We start from the raw sequence: 23,514 nt of genomic DNA, 5'->3' as shown, positions 1-23,514 counted from the left end.
ACTTAAAATATTAAAGACTAAGCTGACCTCTTCCCACCCTCCTGCATAAAACCTGACAATCTCTCAACCTAACCTGTTTAAGCTCACTTCTTTCCCTTCTGTGTCACCTGTCTGTCTCTCTAGAATGTAAGCTCTCACGAGCAGGGCCCTCTCTCCTTATGTGCCTTTCTTAGAATATATAAACCTCTGCCACCCTGATGATTGCTTCAGTGTCCTGTCCCCTGATGCAACTATCCATATTTACCATATACTTGTCCTAAACTGTCTTGTACTGTAATTTATGTGTTTTTGATTATAACTATGCTCTGTAAAGCGCTGCAGAATCTGTGTGCGCTAAGAAACTGTTAATAAATAATAAATAAATAAATTGTTGTTTGTCACTAACCAGTACTTGTCATTTTAATTCCAAAATATGCTCTCCTGGTTAATTGTCAATATTCTGTATGTTTGTGTTTACGTGTAATTTATTCCCACACATGAATAAAGACTTCCTTCATTTATTGAGATTCCATGAAACTTAAATGCATTCAACATTTAGGCGGGGACATGTTAATTGCCAACAGAGATAAAGTTGCATGTAAACAGAGAAAAGTTAAAAGTCAGTTTTGTGAAACTTTCACTTTGTGACACACCTATAGCAGCGCCATGGGTGACGTCAGGGTGACATCGGCGTGAGCTGCAGGGCTGTGCTCGGTGCTCTCCCCGCTTGGACAATACAGTTACCTGGTGGGGAAGTGCACAACAGAAGGCAAGTTTCAGGACAGCCCAGATCTCTCTGCCCTCCCCTCTCTGTGTGTCCCCTGATCCCCTCCCCCGTTCTCTACACCTTTGCCTGCCTCGTCCTACACATATACGGCTCCATTTTCTAATCTGCTGTGTGCTGTTCCCTGCTCTCCCCAGTCCCACCGCAGTGCTGCTTCTGCGCCCCCTCCTCCTGTTGCTGGGACTACTGACCACTCATCTACGGTTACACACACTGTGCAGGGAGTGCAGCCCTCACTCACACTCACCATGCTGCGGACCCCTGCTGGAGGAGGCATTGTGCTCCTGCTGCTAATGGTAAGTGTGTACCCCCTATGGGATCTGTTACCTGTGTGTAGCCAGGTCAGTCCATGCTGTTACCTGTGTGTAGCCAGGTCAGTCCATGCTGTTACCTGTGTGTAGCCAGGTCAGTCCATGCTGTTACCTGTGTGTAGCCAGGTCAGTCCATGCTGTTACCTGTGTGTAGCCAGGTCAGTCCATGCTGTTACCTGTGTGTAGCCAGGTCAGTCCATGCTGTTACCTGTGTGTAGCCAGGTCAGTCCATGCTGTAACTGCAACAAATAACAGACACCATTGATACTTCCAGAAAAGAAGACTTGTTTAAACTTGTTAGGTAACATGCAGTATTAGGGGAGGGGGACAGACCTGGGACATGCAGCATATCGGGGAGAGAGCTGTTACCTGTGTCTGTCTGATCCACCACGCCCTAGCTAACTGACACAAGACACTTCTATACAGTTTGCGCACTTTATCCCAGACTTTTGTACTGTGCATGTTATTTAAAATTGTGTGTGCACCACAGTAACCGAGTAATGTTATTGAAAGTGGGCATGTTAAGCTGGTAGCTGACAAAGGTTGTTTCCCAGGTGTAAATTGTAGAGAATAAAGGGATGGCTGGCATTCTGTTGTAAATGTGTAGTGATTTTCCCACAGCATCAGAGTGGATTCCTCCAGATATTTGAGGTATGCAAGGTCACAAAGCGAAGGAGAGCCACTGATACCACATTGTTGTTACTGGGACAAGCTGTATCCCACTACATAAAGCTGCATATCTACAGTAACTTACCACTTGGAATACTGGAACCCTGGGCCTATTTATAATTTTTTTTAAGAATTTTATGTGTTACTGGTTGCTATGTGCTAATAGTGTAATGCTGAAGATTTGGCAGAAAATTCCTACAGACGAATAATTAGCACTGGGAACTACAGTCTGACCCCTAGGTACCGAAAAGAAAAGAAGGTGGTTTCTCAGTTTGACGCTGCTGGTTTACACTGTCCACAGAACCTATGAAGGCATATTTGCAGGAGAGGGATCTTTCACAGTCTCATAAGGCTCTTCAGGTTACCCTTCGTACATGCAGGGATATCTTCAGTACAAATTAGAATATTCATCACGATACTGACTAATCATAATACATATGACCCTGGTCTTTCGTTTCTGCAGATTCTAAACTAAATTGTCAGTGAAGAAAAGAAAAGCCGTATTTATAAATACTCCAGATCATTTGTAATAGTTGTCTTTAAGGTGCTGTTTGTACTGTTAAGTTTTTATTCATAGAGTGTATCACTTACTAATATTATTAGGGGCTATTTATTTCTATAAGCTTGTGATGTGATAAGGTTCCTTTCTAAAAAAGCGCAGGATGCTTGTTGCCACACCTTGAGTTGGGGCTGGAAGGCCTGTGTGAGTCAGTGCCTCTGGACATAGGACTGGTTTTGCATTTACAGTATGCATTGCCTTATCTGTTAGTATTCTGTGTATTTATAAAGCATCCCCACCCCTTATATATGTAAAATTCTTATATGGAATCTTCAGATTGTCGTGTTACTGGGGAATGGAAGAAAACGACCTGTGACAGATATTTTGTCGCTGTCCACATTTTTAATCATTCCAGGCTGCAACTGACCAGTGACTGTAATTAGAGTTCTTTAGCGCTATAGTATTGGACTAAAACCCAGCCTGCTGGATCTTTCCAATTTGTTGACCCATGTATAGCCCCATACACACTACCTGACTTTAAAAAAAGAAATATAGCCAGCGATCTGAATGTTCGGCGGTGACATCACTGAATAATATTGTTTAGAGTATGTGCTCAATTTGTTCACACACAGCCGATATCCTTAACGATATTGGCTGTGATATGGACCGTCTAGTGTACGCACCTCTATTTAAAAGATTGTTGAACTTCATGTATGTAATCAGCATGTGTTTTTAAGCATGCATTGATATCAAAAAGTTAGTTGATATCTGGTTTCCAAACTGTGTGCCTTAGATTGGTGGTTCAGGACCAAGTCAAATTATTTATGAACCAGTGGTTATGGCTTCTAGTCCTGCCATTTTGTGGACAAACATAAGTGAATCCTGTTCATCAACACATAACTGAACCTAATGGGCCCTACACATCTAGTGACCCTGCTGAGCGCTCTGAGCGATGCTAGAGCGCTCAGCAAGATTGCTTAGCACACAGCACTCCACAGCGATGTGCCTCTGGGCGATCTGTCAGGGCCAGTGTTCTGTGCTAAGAACACTGGCCCTGAACCCTGGAGAGGAACTAGATTTATCCTGCAGACTGGATATTAGTCACCGGGTGAATGCCGCGCATCACTAGCGACACACGGAGCGATGTACGGCCATTTTCTAAGTGAACTAGTGAGATCGCTTAGAAATACCTGGGGATCGCTACGTGTGTAGGGGATGCAGTAAAAATCCCGGCGGTCGGTATCCCGACCGCCGAAATCCCGACACTTTCTCCCTCCGGGGGTGTCCACGACACCCCTGGAGGGAAAATAAATTAGTGTGCCGAGCGTAGCGAGGCACCGGGCCCGCTGCGTGGCGAGCGCAGCGAGCCCGCAAGGGGGGGCGATCCACGTCCCCCCCCCTTGTCGGGATTTCGGCGGTCGGGATTCTGAACGCCGGGATCCCGACCGCCGGGATTTCATACTGCTTTCGTGTGTAGGCCCCATAAGGACGACAAACACAATTAATTGAATTAATATTTTTGTTATAAACTTCTTAATAAGAAACATTTAGCTTAGCAGTGCCGAGAAAATAAATCTGATCATCTAAGGTTCATTGATTAAAAAAATAAGCTTAGGAACCACTGGTTTATGGGGGCTATGTCCTATATTGAAGAATGTTACTACAGGTTGAGTATCCCTTCTCCCAAAATCCATTATCCAAATTATTCTGAAAACCATAGTCTCCAAAATGTTGTATTTGTGTTTTTTTTTTTTTTTTTTTTTTTTTTTTGGTTTTCGCTAAAAACCTACTGGGGACATCTAACTGGCACTAAATATGTGCAAGAAAATGATTGCTTGGCATTCAAAGTCAGTGTCTGAGCTAGTACACAAATGTTGTTTCATGCACAAATAAAATACATTTTTTGTGTGTAGTTTCATGTGTTTGATGTGCTTATATACCAGAAATGCAAGATGCCTCATTCAAATATAAAAATTAATCAATTATCCTAAATTCTTCTGGTCCTGAGCGTTTTGAATAAGGGATACTCCATACTAAACCTGAACTATTATTATTATAAAAAAAAAACAATTTTATGTTAATTTACTTTAACTTTTGTGGTCCTCTAAGTAAAGCATCCATGACATTTAACACCTTCGCTCCTAATTGTTTTCTCACCTCTGTGCGGAGTCCATTTTTGTGCTGGTCACATTCCAACATCAATAACAATGATTTATTTTTAATTTTTATGGACAACCCACAAAAACCATACCCCTTTATGTTATTTTTCCTCAGAACACCATGGTTTTCATTTTATAAAAAGTGTTTCCTTTTTGTTGTAATAACAAGAATGTAAATTTTGCTGTGTGATTATTTTATTTTATTTTTTTGTATAAGAATTTCCAACATTTTTGAAGTCTCCTTCAATTTCCTTAGAGCTGCCCGGAACCCTCCCAGGCGGCAATATCGCATTGGATACCCACTCCCTGTCGCTGGGAGCGGCTTTGGCCCAGATATATGATGCGCAGCATGTATGATTTCAGTGTCCGATCCGATGTGCACGGGACACATGCTATTTGAGCCGATTTCAACCGATTCCTGCACATCAGGTGAGAAATTGGCCCAATGTGCACGAATCGGTTGTAATCTGGCCCAAATTGCATATTGTATGGGGGCCTAAAGTTTTATCCCAAATACACACAATGTGTAATGGGGCACACACACACAGGGAGGTTTTGCTGAGCGATCTGAACAATGTAGATCACTCCGCACACAGCGCTGCACAGCTGTGTGCTGAGTAATCTGTCAGAGCCAGTACTCTCTGGCGAGAACACTGTCCCTGACGGGCGATCTAACTAGATTTATCCTGCACGCTGACTCTTAATTGCCAGGCAATAGTGATGCGAGGGGCCACGCTTCGCTATCGCTAGGGCCCCTACACACAGAACGATGTAGCAGCATTTTTTAAGTTATCTAGTCAAATTAGCCTTCTCTGTGAGTTACATCATGGCCACATCAAAGGAGTCATTCACTTTTTCCTTATCTCTTCTTGATGTGCCCAATGTCCGTTTGCAGAGCCAGATGTAGGCTGTGGCTGAGGATTGTAATATCCCTTACTGTGCATGCCTCCATATAAATAAAATGGTTCATGCCATATGAGGATGGCTTAAATCATTGCAGTTGGTACATACTGTAGAAATGAGACCATAGTCCCCATTGATTATAGCAGTAGATTTCTGTGAGCGTGAGTCCTATTGGGAGAAAAGTGCATTATTATTATTATTATTATAGAGGCAATAGTCCTTAAAGATAAATTCCTAAACAAAATCCTACAGAATTCTTCTTTCAAATAATTTTGCTTGTTAATGCAGGAGTATTTGTCTGCTGATTCATTTCCTGTTTACCCAGACTTGTCATTTGCAGAAGGTTGTAATACAATATTATGTCCTACCTTTGTACAGAAGAAAGATGTACATCTTGTAAATCATTCCATATTTCCCCTATCCTGTATGTTTCCCTACAAAAGTTTTGGTACTTATGTAGTATCTGGGCGTCCGATTTAGGCATCGCGTGCGACCAAATCATATGCGATGCGATGGTCAAGATTTTTCCATAGGATTCAATGTTAAAATGGTCTGAGTCCATTTTAACATAGAATTCAATGGGAAAAAGGGGTCCTTTTCCTTTCCCCACTATCCAAGTGGGCATGGAGTTGGATATAAACCTGTAGCGAGCCACCGAGCCCGAAGCGTGGCGAGGGGACACAGCATACTTTTTAAGAAATATGCGTCCCCTCGCGGGGCTCGCCACGCTTCGGGCTCGGTGGCTCGCTGCGCTCGCCACGCTATATAAAATCAACTCTATGCCCACTTGGATAGTGGGGAAATGAACAGGACCTTCTTAACATTGAATCCTATGCAAAATCGCATCGCATCGCATCTGATTGTATGCCTTAAGGCAGTGGTAGCCAACCCTAGCCCTCGAGAGCTACCAACAGTTCACATTTTACAGACAACCTAGCTGCTGCACAGCTGCACTCATTAATCACTGACACATTTTAAAAGATACACAGATGGAGCTAATTAGCTCACTTGGGATTCTGTGAGGAGACCTGCAAAACATGCACTGTTGGTAGCTCTCGAGGACTAGGGTTGGCTACCCCAGCCTTAAGGTAAGGCATACAATCACAAAATCGGACGCCCAGATACTACATAAGTACCAAAGTTATTTTATACTGCTTTCACATTGCAGAAATGGGTAATGACACGGTATTCTTAAATGGGACTTTAAAACGGGTCTGAGCCTTGAGACCTTTCACATTGCAGGTGAAAACAGTTTTAAAAATCATTTAATACCATTCAACCCATTTAACCCCCAAGGGACACGTTTCAAGCCATTGAAATAGAGCTGTTCAAACTGCCAAAAAAACGGCTTTAAAATGTGTAGGACTCTGCTTTTTAACCATGTTGAAATACCGGTTAACTTTAACCGGTAAATCAACTCTGGCACTTTCATATTGCAGCCTTAGACGTTTTAAAATGGAAAAAAAATGGCAATATACCATTTTAAAAGTGCGATGTGAAAGGGGTATAATTGAGCTTTGAGTTTGGCAACAATGAAGCTATTGCTTGAGTCTAGAAGAAATTGCAGAGGTGTGAGTAATTTGTCAGGGAAACAAGATAACATATGGTACTTGTTTCCTAGCACGGCCACACCGATCAGAATCGCGTTCATCGGGGGTAAAATCGGGGCCATCGCGGGCATCGCGGCCGCTAAAAAAATCGGGTGCGATGGCCAGACGCGATGCCCGCGATTTCCCCATAGAGAACAATGTTAAATGTCTCAATTTACCCGCGATTACCACGATTTCCCATAGGAAACAATGTGAAATGGCTCAATTTAGCCAAATTATCATAGGGAACAATGGTAAATGGCCCAAAAACACCCCTGAACATTGAAATGTCCCCCCAAAAGTTATTGACGCCACCCCGCCATCAACGTGAACCCGAAGCGTGGCGAGCCCGCGAGGGGCGGCGGTACGCGTCCTCCGACCTTTTCATGCCCTACTATCCACTAGGGCGTGGAGTGAGAATAGAATAGTGTGGCGAGCGCACGCGGATACCTTCACAGTTATACGCGTCCCCTCGCGGGCTTCCCAGGTGTCCATGGCGACGCGGACACCTTGGAAGCCCGCGAAGGGACGCGTTTACCTGTGAAGGTATCCGCGTCCCCTCGCGGGGCTCGCCACGCTTCGGGCTCGGTGGCTCGCTGCGCTCGCCACACTATTCTATTCTCACTCCACGCCCTAGTGGATAGTAGGGCATGAAAAGGTCGGAGGACGCGTACCGCCGCCCCTCGCGGGCTCGCTGCGCTCGCCACGCTTCGGGTTCACGTTGATGGCGGGGTGGCGTCAACTACTTTTGGGGGGACATTTCAATGTTCAGGGGTGTTTTTGGCCCATTTACTATTGTTCCTATGCTGATTTGGGTAAATTGATCCATTTAACATTGTTCCCTATGGGGAAATCGGGGGCATCGCGTCTGGATCATTTAAGCATTTTTAGGTGCACACGACGCGACCGACCCGATTTTTCAATGCATTTCAATGGAAAAATCGGGGGCGTCGGTCGCGTCGCAGGCCACTCAAATTACCCCCGATGGCCAAGATATGTGGCCATGCTAGGAAACAAGTACCTAACATATTGTAATATCCTAGTGGACATCAATTTGTCTATTCCACAGGAATGAAAATAATTGTTTTTCGGACCCTGGTATATGCAGTTCAAAATAGTGTATATACTGGTACATTAAATATATATCTGGGAGCTTAGCCAGATATTTGTTTCTTCCGAAAGTTGTCACAATTGCCATGGAACTGACACAATTGGTAATTCTCTGACTTGTAATGAATATATGCCTGCTATGTATGTAGGAAATCCTGTAGGGACAGCATTAGAGATTGTAAGCTCCTTGAAGCAGGGAACCTCACACTTCAATTACATCTTTCTCCTACTCAGCAACCATCTATTATAACCGCATCCCTTCTCACACGTAATCATTCATCTTTACCAACGACAACGGCCCCTAGTAGTATGCCTGCAACTCCATTGCTTGCCTGTATATCGGCTGTATTGTGTACTGAGAATTGTGGCGCTGTTACCTGTGCTTGTGCCCTGTATTGTTGGTCTTCCCAAGAACAGACTCTGCAACTTGCCACTGCAATCTATTTTGAACACTGCAGCAAGGCTGATCTTCCTAGCCAGACATTCATTATCTGCTGATCCACTCTGCCAGTCCCTCCATTGGTTGTCCATATTCTACCATATTCAATACACATATAAAGCTATTAACCAAACCACACCAACCTATGGGCGGGATGCTCTAACATCCACACCCACCGCACATCGCTGACATAATTATCGCGTATGCGATAATTATGGCAAAGGACAGCTCTTGCGTTAAGAGCTGTCCTTTTGCGGTGAGTCAGTGGGTCCCAGCGGCTCCCCCCTCCCTCCCTTACCCGGCTTGTGCTGCTGCGGGGGGCTGGCTCTACTCCTCCTCCTCCTCCCTACACCCGGAAGAGGATTACAGTGTAGGGAGGAGGAGGTCACAAGTCCGGGCAGCACAGTTCTGTGCTGCCTGGACACAGGTGAGGGGGGGGGGGGGTGGTCACGGTAGAAGCCCAACATGTTTTCTCCGCTCTGCACAAGATCTGCGTCTCTCTTCTGCATGGATCACTAGCTCCCATTCACTGTTACAGGACTTTCATAGGACTCTCATCAAGCTTTCAAACTTTCAAGCATTCCCTGAAAACTCACTTCTTCAGGCAAGCCCATCACATTAAGGTACCACACACACAACCCTCAGAGGCACTCGTGTATTATACAGCTTTCCTTCTGGACTGGCAACTTGGTGGGACTGCTATGCTATTACTGGTGCCTGTCCTTGTATTTCCCTCCTAATTCCCTATAGATTGTAAGCTTGCAGCAGGGCCCTCCTACCTCCAAGTCTGTTGTTACCCAGTTTGTTCTGTCAGTGTTGTCATCAGTTGTAAAGCGCAACGGAATCTGCTGCACCTATATAAGAAACTGTAATTAAAGAAAAATAAATGTTTGCCATATATATACGGTTCTGCAAACCACTTGTGGTGCCTTATAAGTAATATGTAATAGCAACTAGCCCTGCAAGTTACTTCCCTGGCTTTTGTGAATAACTCTTCAGGGAATCAGACCCTGTGCTTCTGCAAGTAGGCAAAATGTAACACGCGCAGAGAGAGTTAGATTTGGGTGTGTTATTTTGTTTCTTTGCAGCATAAATACTGGCTGCTTTATTTTTACACTGCAATTTAGATTACAGTTTGAACACTCCTCTTATCACTCTGCACGTTACATTTGCCCCACATGCAGTGCAACACAGTTTTGCCCATTAGAGAGATTTTGTTTGCGATCCATACTGAATTAGGGCCAAAGTCCGTTTCTGGACTGAGGCTGTGGGAGGGGGATCAAAAGACCCCTCTCCTGCTATGATGCGGCCATAGTCTTAGTGCTATTTCACACACTCCGGCTCCTGCCGGGCGGCGAAATCCCACACGGCCAGGAAGCCGTGCCGCACACAGTAGTTTACAATAGAGGGGATGGCCACAGCCCGGCAGCCTGGGGTCCAGCTGCATCCGGGCGGCCGGGCAGTGGCCGTCCCGTGTGTCCATTATTAACTACAGTGTGCGGCACGGCTTTTCGACATGTGGGATTTCGCCATCCGGAGCATGTGATATAGCCCTTAAGGTGAATACACACAGTTCAATTTAAGCTTCCAATTCTGAGTAGTCAAAGTAAAGTTAGCACCAATTGCACAGTGTGTATACAGCTTGCAATGCCGATAAATGCCCCAGTGGGATCTATGCTATATACAGTCCAGTGTTCTAGCATCGTCAAAATCGTCCATAGTCAAAATCTCAAGTAAATATAGTCAAGATTGTACGGCTCAAAATCTCAAGTAAATATAGTCAAGATTGTACGGCTCTGGGGAGTTCAAAGGAAATCGCATAGCCAAAATCTCAGTGTACGCACCTGTACAGTGGTTTACACAATGCAAAAATTATGCAAATCGGGGCTGGTCAAACCGGTCCTTATGTTATACCAACAGCTCATGTTTTCCATACCACCTAGCGTGTGCTTATGTGTACTCATTATTGACTGTTCCATTTTTATTCTTTAAATATTCGGTATTAATTCTTAACCAACACATTCTACAGATCCACGGGTGGTCTGGAGAACATAAGCTGTTGGTAGATTTCAAGGACCGATTTGGCCACCCCGGGTGTAATCTAACCTGGCATTCCAGGGTTTCGATTGTAGTCCCCCGTTAGTAATAATAATAATAATGGGGGCTGTGATCAGAGGCTGGGGGGCAGACATCAAACATGTAGCATAGCCGTGCTGAACGAGATCCCTGCCGCGGCAGTGTCACATTGATTCACTGGACTAATCCTCCTGGTACCTAATTGAATAAGTATATCGGGGTGCACTGGGTTCATGCTGGGGAAGGGGTTAGGAGCAGTTTTGCAAGTAAGGGGGTACGGCGTGGTACGGAGTACCTGTAAGAAATATGTTGCAGGTACACTGTACCACTTACCCCCTGACCCACTGTCAATTCTATTTTTCTTTAAAGTCTAAATATAATGCATCCGCAGCTCGCCCACCCAGCGTTATGATTGGTGCTGTATGCAGCTACCGGCTACTGCTGATTTAGCCTTTCACACTGACAGGCATCAGCAGCGCCGACAACATGAAGAGCAGGCTCCACAATTGTAAACACAAGCTGCCCGGCTCTCCCCCAAGCAAGAGCCAACCCACCCCCAGTCATTCCCTGTTTTTCATTCCCTGTCTCCTGATGCCATGCTACTATTGTCATTTAGTCACTCCTCTAGCATTGTGTGACCACGCCCCTCATGACACATGGCCACACCCATTTTTGGTGGAGGCTATCGGTACCACCAAGAAAATAATTCTACTTGCACCACTGGTTAGGAGGTGGTGTGTGGGTTAGGCTGCAGGCAGGGAGGATTAGGGGGCATGAGGGGAAGGCATATATACTTACCCCGCTCAATTTTGGATGCCGGCATCGTTATCCTGACTGCTGGAATCCCATCTGTATGCCGAATTCCCCTTATAGGCTACACATATATAATAAATAATACCCCATCACCCACAAAGTTTATGCCATGCTAACACATTTAGGGTGGTATTTAATGTCACCAGCGAGGAGGTTTGTGCAGCGAGGACGGCTTGTTTTCAGCGACCGCTCGCCGTATTCAACACTCTGCGAAAATCCTTTGCGAAAATGCCCTTAAACTGAGAGGTTCGCCACATATGCGGCAAGCCCGGCTGCATTTTGTGGCGAGCTCTCTGCTTTAATGGCCACACACCCCATTTCCACCTCAATAAAAAGAACCAACAAGATGGAAATGGAGAGTGAAGGGGGGTGAGTTGCATACGGACATCGAGCTATCAGCACTGCTCTCTGTCATAGCTGATCATCAGGGCATGCAAACATAGTATAAAGCTGGGTACACATATGTACAATCATCGGGCCGTTCTGCGGACGAACGGCCGTTCGATTGTATATATATGTACGCAGTCCCGATCCCTTCGTTGCGATCGATAAACGGCCAAAAACGCTCTTGGCCGTCCATGGTCGGTCGGTCGAAGGTTCTTTGCTGCTTAATATTCTTCCGACAGGACGGCTCCATATCGAAAGAAAAGTGACATGTGTACGCACGTTCGATCGATATGCAGCCCGTTCCTGCGATCATTCCTCCCAAAAGCAGCACGCCCATCTTTTTCTTGCGATTGTTTGGACGGGAGTACATCGGACGTCGCAAGTAAAATTGTACATATGTGTACGCGCAGATCGGTCGTATGTTTTGGACGGCCGAACGTGTATTCGGTCGATCGAACGGTCGCAAGAAAAATTAAATTGTACATATGTGTACCCAGCTTTAGTCTGTAAGCACAAAATAGATACACAGACCTAAAACAAGCTCTCCCCTGTGGCACTTTTCTGATTAATGGAAAGATGAAGCAGGCTCTCCTCTTCACCTCTGACCTCTTTCTCCTCCCTGGGTGCATATAAACCTATTTTCAGCTCCTTCCCCCCTCATATTCTTCCATTAAGCTCTGCCCTTTTCACACTGATCTCTATTTTAAGGAAAGGAAACCTTGGCTCCTGATTAGTGGATGGTGGCCATCTTTTTGTGGCCTCTATGGGGGCAGCCATTTTCTCCCGAAGCTCAGCAGCATTACACCAGCATGACCATCCTCTTGCCTGACTACCACAGCCAGATGGCCCTGAAATACTTTATTCGTACTGGTCGTGCCTAGCCCACCACTGGCTGTGTTCTTTAGTGCTGATTAGCATTCTGTGCTGTTATTACATAGACAGAAACCATGAAAGCAAGCATAAACTTTATTTTCTAGAAAGATCTTTATTTAGTTATCATGCAGAAATGCAGCCCCTTTGTCAAAACCAGACAAGATTGGTGTGAAAATTGCCAAGCAAACAGTTTTTTTTTTTTTTTTTCATCATAATGGCCTGTAATGTATACCTTACATAGGAAGTATAATCCTTTTTTTTACAACATTTTTTATTTAACTTTATATAACAAATATGAGCGACACTGGCATTTTTAGCCGATATTTTGCGCATCTCTCCCAGATGTTGGCAACCGAATAGTTAAGTTGTGCTTCTACTGTATAAAGAAAAGGCACTATGTTTTACTAAAGAAAACAGAAGATTGTAAAAAATAAGCACTTCATTATATTACATACACATTACATACCTGCAAACCTCTGCATTAAATAGTATCTTCAACAACTGTTGTACAGTACTATATAGGCAAATGCCACTGCAATCCTGTAGACTTAAGTGTTCATTCTAGCACCCGCTATAATCCTAATAAGCCTAATCCTTCCTTGGTGTATCTATGCATCCATAAGGACTGAAATGCCAACTTTCTAGTCTATTGTTCATTCTAGCAGCCGCTAGCTTTGAAAACCCATGCAGTTCCTGTTCCCTGCCTGGGGTGTCGCTGTCTGCTGTGGTGTTTCTAGCACAGTTCTGGTTTGCATATCAGTGCTGATATACAGACCACAGAAGCACTACAGCATACAGGGACACCCCAGGCAAGGAAGAGGAACTGCATGGGTTTTCAAAGCTAGCGGCTGCTAGAATGAACAATAGACTAGAAAGTTGGCATTTCAGTCCTTATGGATGCATAGATACACCAAGGAAGGATTAGGCTGCAAGAAGGGGGGGGGGGGGGTTAGATTTAGCAGCACAGCCAGTCTATTCTCCCTCTCTCCTGCAGCACGGCATGCTTTATGTACAGACCCCCCCAACGCCTCCCCACTCTCACAGGTGCACTACAGCAAGCTGCCTCAGGGCTTCACCACCCCTCATTCCTTCCCTCCCGCGGCACACAACTGCCCCCATCTCTGTTCACCTTAGTGTGTGTTGCCTGCTATCGGAGGCGTGCAGGAAGATGGCTATTCAGCGGTCTCCAGCTGGCAGTGAATTGCTGTTGACAGTCACTGTGGAGATCCTGCCACCGTGCTGGGAGATGGAGGGCAGAGTGTGAAGAAAGCAGCACACAGGGCGGGAGGAGGCAGAGTGACCCTGGCTCCAGGCGCTACTTCCACATGGCGCTTAATGTGGTGCAGCAGAGGTGTTCTCCTTGCTTAACATTCTCAGCTGATGTCCCGAGGCTTCCCCTGTCACACAGCATATACCGTCAGGACCAACCCGGGTATTTTTAGGGCGCCCCGGCTCCTCCAAGCCAGCACGGGTGCTGCTGTACTATAGTTATGCCACTGCGCCCGCTCTAAAAAAAAAAATTGACATTTTCTCATGAAAACACAGGTTCAGTGATACCTGTGTGTTTTTGTGCTGCAGCCCTCAAACTAAATCCCTGATTAGCACCCATCTCCATGTAGTTGCCCTCTATCAATGATTGTGGATAATAAATAAGCAAAATATAATTTTCGTTACCAGGCCATGCAAATCATGGAACAACATAACAATGCCATGTGCTGGGGGGACATGCTCAACATGTACAAGTATATCAAGGGGGGACATGCTCAACAAGTATATAAAGGGCCAATATAAGGAACTGTCACACACCCTATTTTCTACTAGAAAGGAATCTAGGACACGAGGGCATGAGTATAGATTAGAAGAAAAAAGATTTCATTCAGCTAGTAGAAAGAATTTCTTTACGGTCAGAACAGTCAAACTCTGGAACTCTCTTCCCAGAGAGGTGGTAACGGCTGGCTCATTAAATGCATTCAAAGCAAAGTTGGACAAACATTTACTGGAGAAAAACATCCATGGGTACAAATAAGAAATATAATTTGTCTGTAAAATACCAGAACCTACCAAATCAGCAATGGATATCTATACCAGGTTGAACTAGATGGACGCAAGTCTTTTTTCAGCCTTACCTACTATGTAACTATGCTGCATTAGCATTTTATTATATAGAAATTGCAAAAGGTGCTGCTTCAAAAAATAAAAGTACAATAGTAAATTAACCCTACCCTCCAGGGAAACATCCTTTTTGACTTCTCGTACCCCTTTCAGATACGTAAGCCGTCAAATTCCTGGGTATTCGCCCTGAACCTTCTAACGATCACTTTGCCCAAATCCTGGGTCGATGCATGATGAGCCTAGCAATTCACTTTTTGGGTTATCATTGCATCAGAACATCCCCCAGTCTTTAGTATTCCACTAGTAATGCTTCGTGTCCCAGGCATCATTGCTGCTTCTTTAAAAATAACCTTTTATTAAAAAAAAAAAAAAAAAATTTTTTTTGTTCATTTTTTACCATTCATACTCTGACTAGAAGAATAATTCTAAATGAAGTTGTCCTTCACTGACCAAGACAGGTCTCCTTGTATATACACCTCTAATGTTGTATGATGGAGCGGTCGCAATTCTGTGTTTGCGATTATTCATTCCATTGAAATGTGCAGCGTAATTTCTTCTCTGTAGTTTATTTTACTGAACACTTTTTGCGGATGAGACCTGACATCGCTATGTAAGGAGTATGGGTCATGGGGTCGACAGGAGGAAGGTCAACATACATCAATGTTGACATGTCTGAAGGTCGACACGTGCATTAGGTCACCATGGGCAAGATCGACAGTCAAAAAGTCGACGTGGGTTTTTTTATTTGATTTATCCTGGATGTAGTCATGGACACAATGAATCGCCATGCTGCGGGCACAGTGCCTCCACTATGCTCTGCACACTATTCGATTCTCCCTTCACACCCTAGTGGATAGTAGGTCATGAAATACCGCTTGTCGGCTCAAAGAAAAGTGGGAAACCCCCATTTTGACCTTCGCCTTGTCGACCTAGTGACCGTATTCCGGTAAGTAATGTGCATTTATAATTCCGAAGGTGCCCTTTACGGTTCAAAAACCTAATGAAACATAAGTTCCTATTTCACCTACACATACAAGCTTTTGTCATGGCAAAATTAGTGTTCATTCTAGCACCCGCTATATTTGAGAACCCATGCAGTTTCTGTTCCCTGCCTGAGGTGTCACTGTCTGCTTTGGTGTTTCTAGCACAGGTCTGGTTTGCATACCAGTAGTAATATACTGACCACACTGTGCTAGAAGCACTACAGCATACAGTGACACCCCAGGCAGGGAAGAGGAACTGCATGGGCTGTCAAAGATAGTGGGTGCTAGAATGAACACTAAAAATGTTATTCAGTTAGTCCAAAAATCTGACCCTGATTTCAACTTTTTTTTTTGCCTTGAATATCAGTGTCTATTGGGGAAGATGTGTACAAATCCTTTTCTAAAGCATTGTACAAAGTAGACTAGGAGCCAGATTTTAATTGTCATATCACATTCAATATCCCGTCTAAAATGATCAATGGTTTTTCTTCACACTGATCCGGCCCAATAAGGTCAGTTTTAGCAGTGAATAGCAGCTAACCCGGAAGAGAATGTAAGCTGTAGAGGGTAACTGTGGACAGCTTGTACCCTCCCTCTTCCCATGTTACTAGCTTTGGTGACAGCCGGGGCTGTGTTAGTAGCCTTGAGAGAATCGGTGACAGAAAGGGCTGTTGGGAAGCAAATTACATTCAGGGCCTTATTCTGGTTTAATCGCACGTTCGCACAGGGTTTTGCGTTTGCACATTTATGCGCATGTGCAGGTGCTGGGTGCGAGTAGGCACAGCGAACTGCTAGTTTGCCATCCTGTTCACAGCTAGCAGTGAGGGAAGGGGGGCAGCGGCGATAGGCTGCACACATGGGAAGTTTCATGGGCATTCCCATGCCAAAACTGGGCGTTGCCATGCAAATGACGCGGGTGCTGGGGGCGGGCAGCTGACATCACCGGATGTCAGCTGCCCGTCCTCTTCCTGTACAGGGAACACGCAAAGCTAATACACCAGAGAGTGTCTTAGTTTTGCGTGCACCCTCCAAATCATTAGATGATCCAAAAATATTGAATGATTTGACCCCTGCACCCAAGGCTGCGATTGGATGTTTATGCAAAACATCCATTTGCAGCAGAGCAGGGAACTCTGCGGCCTTTTATAATACAGCTAAAGGGGCCCAGTAATGGAAAGTGGCATAGAATCCCCATTTGCGGCCGTTTTAGTGACTCAGCCAGCAAGTCTCTCTTGTAATCTTTGTACAGTGTTTCTGGATTCGGAACTACAAATTCCATAACACAATGGGCTTTCGTCCATGTCATTTAAAAAAAAAAAAACGCATAGGAATAATACTGTTCTAGCACATATAGAACAAAGCTGCTGTACACTCCCAGGCATCCTAGGGAGAAATGAAAGCAAGGAGAACATTGCATAGATTTTTATTCCATGCAATCAGACTTCAGGAATCCCACCACCTGTAGTGCCATGTACAAAGTCTATAAAGGAGTGAAGAAAGCCAGAATCGCAATGCTTCAAGGACTGTGGAATGAAAGAGTTTTGCCCTGCTTGCACCTAGTAACAACCTGTAGCCATTTATAAATCCAGTCCCAATTTGTTAAATGACTGAGGGAAGTGTTGCGGTCTGCCATACTATAATTATTATTTATTAACAGTTTCTTATATAGCACACACATATTCCGCAGCGCTTTACAGAGTATAGTTGAACATTCACATCAGTCCCTGCCCCAGTGGAGCTTACAATCTATATTCCCTACCACATGTACACGCACACACAGACATTATAGGGTTAATTTTGTTGAGAGACAATTAACCTACCAGTATATTTTTGGATTGCGGGAGGAAACCCACGCAAGTACGGGGAGAATATACAAACTCCACACAGTTAGAGCCATGGTGGGAATCGAACCCATGACCTCACCGCTGTGAGGCAGTAATGCTAACAATTACACCATCTGTACTATAATTACACACGCACGCAGTGCAATTAGGCAAACTTACATTGTGTGACTTCAGGACCTAGGCTTATCTACAGTCCTGACTAAAAATGTTTCCCTGATGCTAAGGTCTCTCTGTTAAGCATTAACACAATATGGTGTATAATGGATTGGTGATGTCACTTTGATCCCTGGACAATATTGCACGTCGGTCAATAATTAACAGCAGTAAGCAGCATTACTGCAGCAGTATTTTTTATATTGTGTCGCAGTGATCAGGGCGTAAAATAGTTCTGGAGAGGAGGTGGAACTCCTTTCCCCTAACACCGCACCCCCCCCCCCCCCTTTTATTAGGCAGAGCCCTACCTTACATAAAAGGATAATGGTCCCACAAGTGGTCACACATTAGTAAGTCCTATTAAAATGACAACACACAGCAGCACAATCATATACATATTACACTGCATGTAGTGCCCCTGATTCATATGAATTCCCACAGTAGTGCCCCTTATACACATAGGGCCTGATTCTGGTAGACGTACATCGTTTTAATGCCGCCCGAACGAACAGCATAAACATCCATTCTCAGCCTTGCGTGCGGGGACAAAATTATTCGATGGTCGCCGAGCGCCGAATGATTTTGCAGGTGCTCACAGATACAAGACTCCTCTCTGTGGGTACCCTGTACGGGAAGCGGGCGGGCAGCTGACATCCGATGACATCAGCTGCCTGAACCCCACACCAGCGTTGTCACTGAATTACCATGGGAATGCCCGCACCAAGTGGCTGCACATGCGCATAAAAGTTTATGGGCATGCACAGTCGCTCATCGTCTGCGTGTCCGCGCAGTGGAGTGTGTTGATCAAAATAAGGGCCGTAATGTCCCTCACCCTGTCTTCAACTAGCACAGATCCTGCTCCTCTTAATGGCTCTTCTTCACTTCAGCGGCGGTGATGGCTTGACATCGCATGTGCCATGCCAGAAGAAGAAGCCGCTGGAACAGGCTTTTCTGATGGATTTACTGTTCTGGGCTGTGGTAGAGTTGACACTTAGGCAGGGGGTTAAACAGCGAGGATTGCAGAAAACCAGCGATCCTCAATGTTTAACCCCCGCACCGGCCGCTCGCTCTATTCAATGTTCTGGGGAAATCCTCGCTGTTACAGGACGGCGAGAATTCCCCATAACAGCGAGACCCGCGGTTCATGCAGAAAACTCGCTGTATTTAGCCGTGAGTCTCACTGGATCAGGAGCCGCATACGCCAATTCTCCCTCGCTCAAAAAACGGAGCGAGGGGGAATTGGCGTATGAGGGGGGCTGCATTGAATACTGACAGGGTGAGTGGTGACAGCGAGCAGGAAGCTCTGCTCGCTGTCGCCGCTTGCCCACAGCATTGAATACCCCCCATAGTTTCCCCTACCATTTGAGGTGGTGGAACTCTGTTCCACCCCGTCCCCCCTCACTTTAAGCCCTAGCAGTGATACATCTAGACTTCAGTGCCTCTGTAATAACCATGGTCCACATATGAGGTCATTCTAAACAGACCTATATCCTGCTACACACTAATAACCTACTTTCTGTTCGCTGTTAAATGGTTAGAATTTCTCATTTCGTTTTTGTCTAGTTGCTTTGAATGTTTGGTATATACATGTGTATATGGTACTAGAATTATCAGCATGGTAGTACCTCTTATGTTTAATATTAGCAATTGAAGTCTGAGACCCCCCCCCTTTTAATCAATGAATTGCCCACGTGACATGTAATGTGTCTATTAAGAATGTTCATTTTATTTGGGGAAGGGCAGGAGCAGAAGTGCGACAAAGCAGTCTGGCTACATAATATCTATGGCTAGGCGTTGAAAATGAATGAGAGACACTACAGTGTCACTTAATAATTTTATGTTTGCATTAAAGTATTTTTCAATGCTAAAATTAGTGGAAGAGTTTGATTTATTGTGACACAGTGGTTAGCATTGCAGGCTGATCGCAGTGGGCTCACTTAGATTCTGAACATATCAGTGTCTGTCTGGAGAGGTTTCCTGCCACAGTACAAAGCCTACTGGTTGGTTGTGGCATCGGGCAATAGGAAAAGGTTTGTCTCTCTCTTTATGACGGGATGCAGTTAAAATCCCGGCGGTCGGGATCCCGGCGTTCAGAATCCCGACGCTGGAATCCCGACCGCCGAAATGCCGACACATTCTCCTTCCTGGGGTGTCCACGACACCCCTGGAGGGAGAATAAATGAGTGTGCCGAGCGTAGCGAGGCACCGGGCCCGCTGCGTGGCGAGCGCAGCGAGCCCGCAAGGGGGGGTGATCCACGTCCCCCCCCCCCCTTGTCGGCATTTCGGCTCTCGGGATTCTGAACGCCGGGATCCCGACCGCCGGGATTCAATACTGAATCCGTCAGTGAAGCCCCATACACACTAGACAATATGGGCTGCGGTCGATATAATTAACAATAGCTGGTGCCGATAGTGTCCATATACACACTGAGTGATATAGTTTAGTGACGTCACCGGGACCCGCTGAATATGTGGGTCATTTGGCATCCTCAGCAGACATTAATCATCGTTCACACAGCGCGCATCGTTAACAATACTGAGTGTACACACTAGAAGATATCGTGAAAGTTCTAGTACAGAAACTCTTCCTGAGCAATAACCTTTACAATATCCTCTAGTGTATATGGGGTTTACACAGAAGTTTGTAATGGGGCAGGAATTCATAGAAAATGATCACATCATCTTTGAAGAGTAAACTGTCAAGTAGGAGAGGTTTACATTTCCAGTGGAGAGGTGTGTTGCAGGGGTTACATCTCATATAATTGTGAATGTGTTAATCACATGATGGTTTTTTGTACTGTACAAGTTGCCTTCAAATTTAATGCACCTAATTAGTAGTTTATCATTGTAATATTATTACAATTGCTGAAGAGGAGGTTTCTTGCTAAAAGAGGTGCTTTAATGTCCACATATGCTGCAATTCGGGGTTTTGGCAATTTCTTTAATGTTCTGGGTCTGTGAGTTATTATTGTGTCGACTTTTCAGTGTGGTCCCTTCCATGTGATCTCTTTTATATTATATTATATTATATTGCATCGCAGTATACAGACAATAGCGTAAAAGGGGCAAAACCAAAAAAAATTCCCAAATATTCTGAAAATGTTTGGATTTTGGATATGGGATATACAGATAAGGGATACTCTGCCTGTATATCAGCACAAATAAACAGATGTCTTTTAGTAGTGACATACCAATGAGTGGTGCAATGTATTTTGTGTGTGTGATATATATCACACACACACTATCATTAACCCCACATGGGGATAGTAACTGATTGATTGGAATTGAACAAATAAGGTATTGTATATGTGAATAATGCAAAGTGCCCACAATTATTTATTGACAACTGTAAATACAACTTATTAACAATTGTGACCAATACAACAGTGCACTGATATCCTGAAACAACCATTTTTTAGTTTATTTTAATGTGGTAATGTTAATTTTATTCCTTGTGGTTCAACACATCAAGACATTTCTTTCTCTATCCTTACTTTTGATTCATTTGTGAAGTGGAAGCACCCCTCGTAGGAAACGCCATGATTTATTGAATTTAGGAATATTGTTATAAGGGGGTCCTCTACATCGCTAAATTTCTGTGCGACTGACTCTCCAGCGACTCTGTAGCGCACATCCTTGCATGGCGAGCAAAGTTCAGGTCACTTTTCCGTTCCAGTCTGCATGGATGCTACAGTATGAAATGCCCTAAAAATAAAATTAAAATCATGTCGACCATTGCCATGTTGACCTTTTGGTGTGGCAGACATTGTAGACTTCTCATCCGGATCAAAAAGTCAACAATAAAAATCAAGCATTGCCATGCGGGTTATGGTATAGAGAATCGACAATGTCTAGGTCGACCGTGAATGTGTTCGTCAACACTGAAAAATGGTCGTCAAACCATAGGTCAACATTGATAAAAGGTTGACACAAGCTTAAGGTCGGCATAAACATGGTCGATGCAAGTTTTTCTCATGATGTGGTTGTTTTTTTTTTTTTTTTTTTTTTTTTATTACTATGTCAAAATGAACACTGTATAAGTCGGGGATGAGTAACCTTCGGCCCTCCAGCTTTTGTTGAAGTACACATCCCAGCATGCCCTGCAACAGTTTTGCTATTTGGCCATGCTAAAACTGTTGCAGGGCATGCTGGGATGTGTAGATCAATAGCAGCTGGAGGGCCGAAGGTTCCCCATCACTGGTATAAGTGTACCTCGTCCCCTCAAATGGCTCGCTAATCTCACCATGTTCGGGCCTTGCTACGTTCGGCACACTATTATATTCTCACTCTATGCCCACTTGGATAGTAAAGTGTGAACCAAATAAGTCTAAACCAAAAAAACATAAACTGTCATTGTTGAACTAAGGTATGTCGACCATTCTTAGGCGTCCACCTAGACCAGGGGTGGCCAAACCGGTCCTCGAGATCTACCAACGGTCCACGTTTTCCAGGTTACTTAGCTGGTGCACAGCTGTAGTCATTACTAACTGTCACATTTTAAAACCTGCTGCATTCATTCCTACTATAGATCCAGAGGTTGCCTGGAAAACAAGCACCGTTGGTAGATCTTTAGGACAGGTTTGGTCACCCCTGACCTAGACATTTTTGACCCAGGGACCATATACCACCATGTGCTTTAAAAATAATCGTAATATTTAATAGTTCCCAGTGCCCACTCCCTAAACCCATTTCCTTCTCTTATTCTACACAGGTTATATATTTTATGTTTAGTCACATGTTTAGACTTCATAATTCTGTGTTCAGACTGGTTTGTGTAATTTGCTTGCGGGGGAAGAATAAGAACATTCCTGTGTGTAGCTCTGCCACAAGTAGTACTGAAAAATGTAGTCTAGGGAAGACTCCTAGTGGTGGTTTCCTGGTAATCCTATATACTGTGTGCACTCTTCAGAAATGGGAACTTGGCAACTTTATTTTCTGGTTGTCATGTTTTTATTTTGAGTTGTTTGATTTTATTTAACTGTATGATCTGTTTTACCAGTTTATTCAATGGGTCATTCCTGTTTCCCCTTTCTGCAGGGCTTTCTTGGTTTGGGAGACTGTTTGCATATAGAGGTAAGACATTTTGGGTTATCTATAGCATTGTAGTGTTTGTCTGAACATTGTTAAACTACACTGTTGCCTTTCCATGAGACACCTATAGATCACCGCCACCTGCTGTCCAGCAATGCTAACTGCTGTTGTCTCAAACTGGATGTAATGTGCTCATTGCACTAATGAATTTTTTTATATTTTTTTTTTACCATTTCTAGCATTGTCTCTAATAACAATATGTGCATAAACACGAGGGGATGGAAGGGGCTGTGCCGCTGGAGAGGTTAAAGCGACACAATATAGAAGTTTAAAATGTTGCAGTTAATCCATGTTTGTTTTTTTTTGTTTTTTTGATAGATGGCGAAAAGAGGTCTAAAAAATGGTGATAGGCCTATAAATTTAGTTAGAAATAAGCGAGAATGGATCATCCCACCAGTTTCAATACATGAAGAACAGGACAATTCCTATAAGAACCCCATTGCAAAAGTAAGTATGCATGTATGCCATGTAAATCTGGGGGCGGGCAGCTGATATCACGCCAGCCGTCCGCCCTGTCTTTGTCCCCGAGACCTCAAATATGTCAGTTTCCACTGCATTATATTTGCCCAGGAGAAGTCATTCAATGGCTGCCGACCATCAGATGATTTCTCCTGCTTGCGGGCACATGTGCGGGTATGTGTTTTCAGAAGGCATGGTTGCGGGGAGGTATACGTCTGCAAGGGTGGGGGGGCAGAGATTCGGCGGGCGGTGCACAGCTGTTTGATAAGCTGCGAGCTTTG

At 44.4% G+C, this 23,514-nt stretch overlaps 1 protein-coding gene across 1 annotated transcript in view; it reads left to right on the top strand.

Annotated features, from left to right (window-relative positions):
* The first annotated feature begins 749 nt into the window (after nucleotides 1-749).
* DSG2 (desmoglein 2) overlaps nucleotides 750-23,514 on the top strand; it is a 47,586-nt gene continuing 24,821 nt past the window's right edge. The window contains exons 1-3 of the mRNA XM_083187473.1: nucleotides 750-1,059; nucleotides 22,721-22,756; nucleotides 23,093-23,221. Of these exons, the coding sequence (XP_083043599.1) occupies nucleotides 1,012-1,059; nucleotides 22,721-22,756; nucleotides 23,093-23,221 (213 nt within the window). The 5' untranslated portion in view covers nucleotides 750-1,011. The remainder of the gene's footprint in view (nucleotides 1,060-22,720; nucleotides 22,757-23,092; nucleotides 23,222-23,514) is intronic.

This window comes from Crinia signifera, chromosome 5, assembly GCF_055691185.1.
Source record: "Crinia signifera chromosome 5, ASM5569118v1, whole genome shotgun sequence".
NCBI lineage: Eukaryota > Metazoa > Chordata > Amphibia > Anura > Myobatrachidae > Crinia > Crinia signifera.
This window is presented reverse-complemented; position numbering and strand designations above follow the sequence as displayed.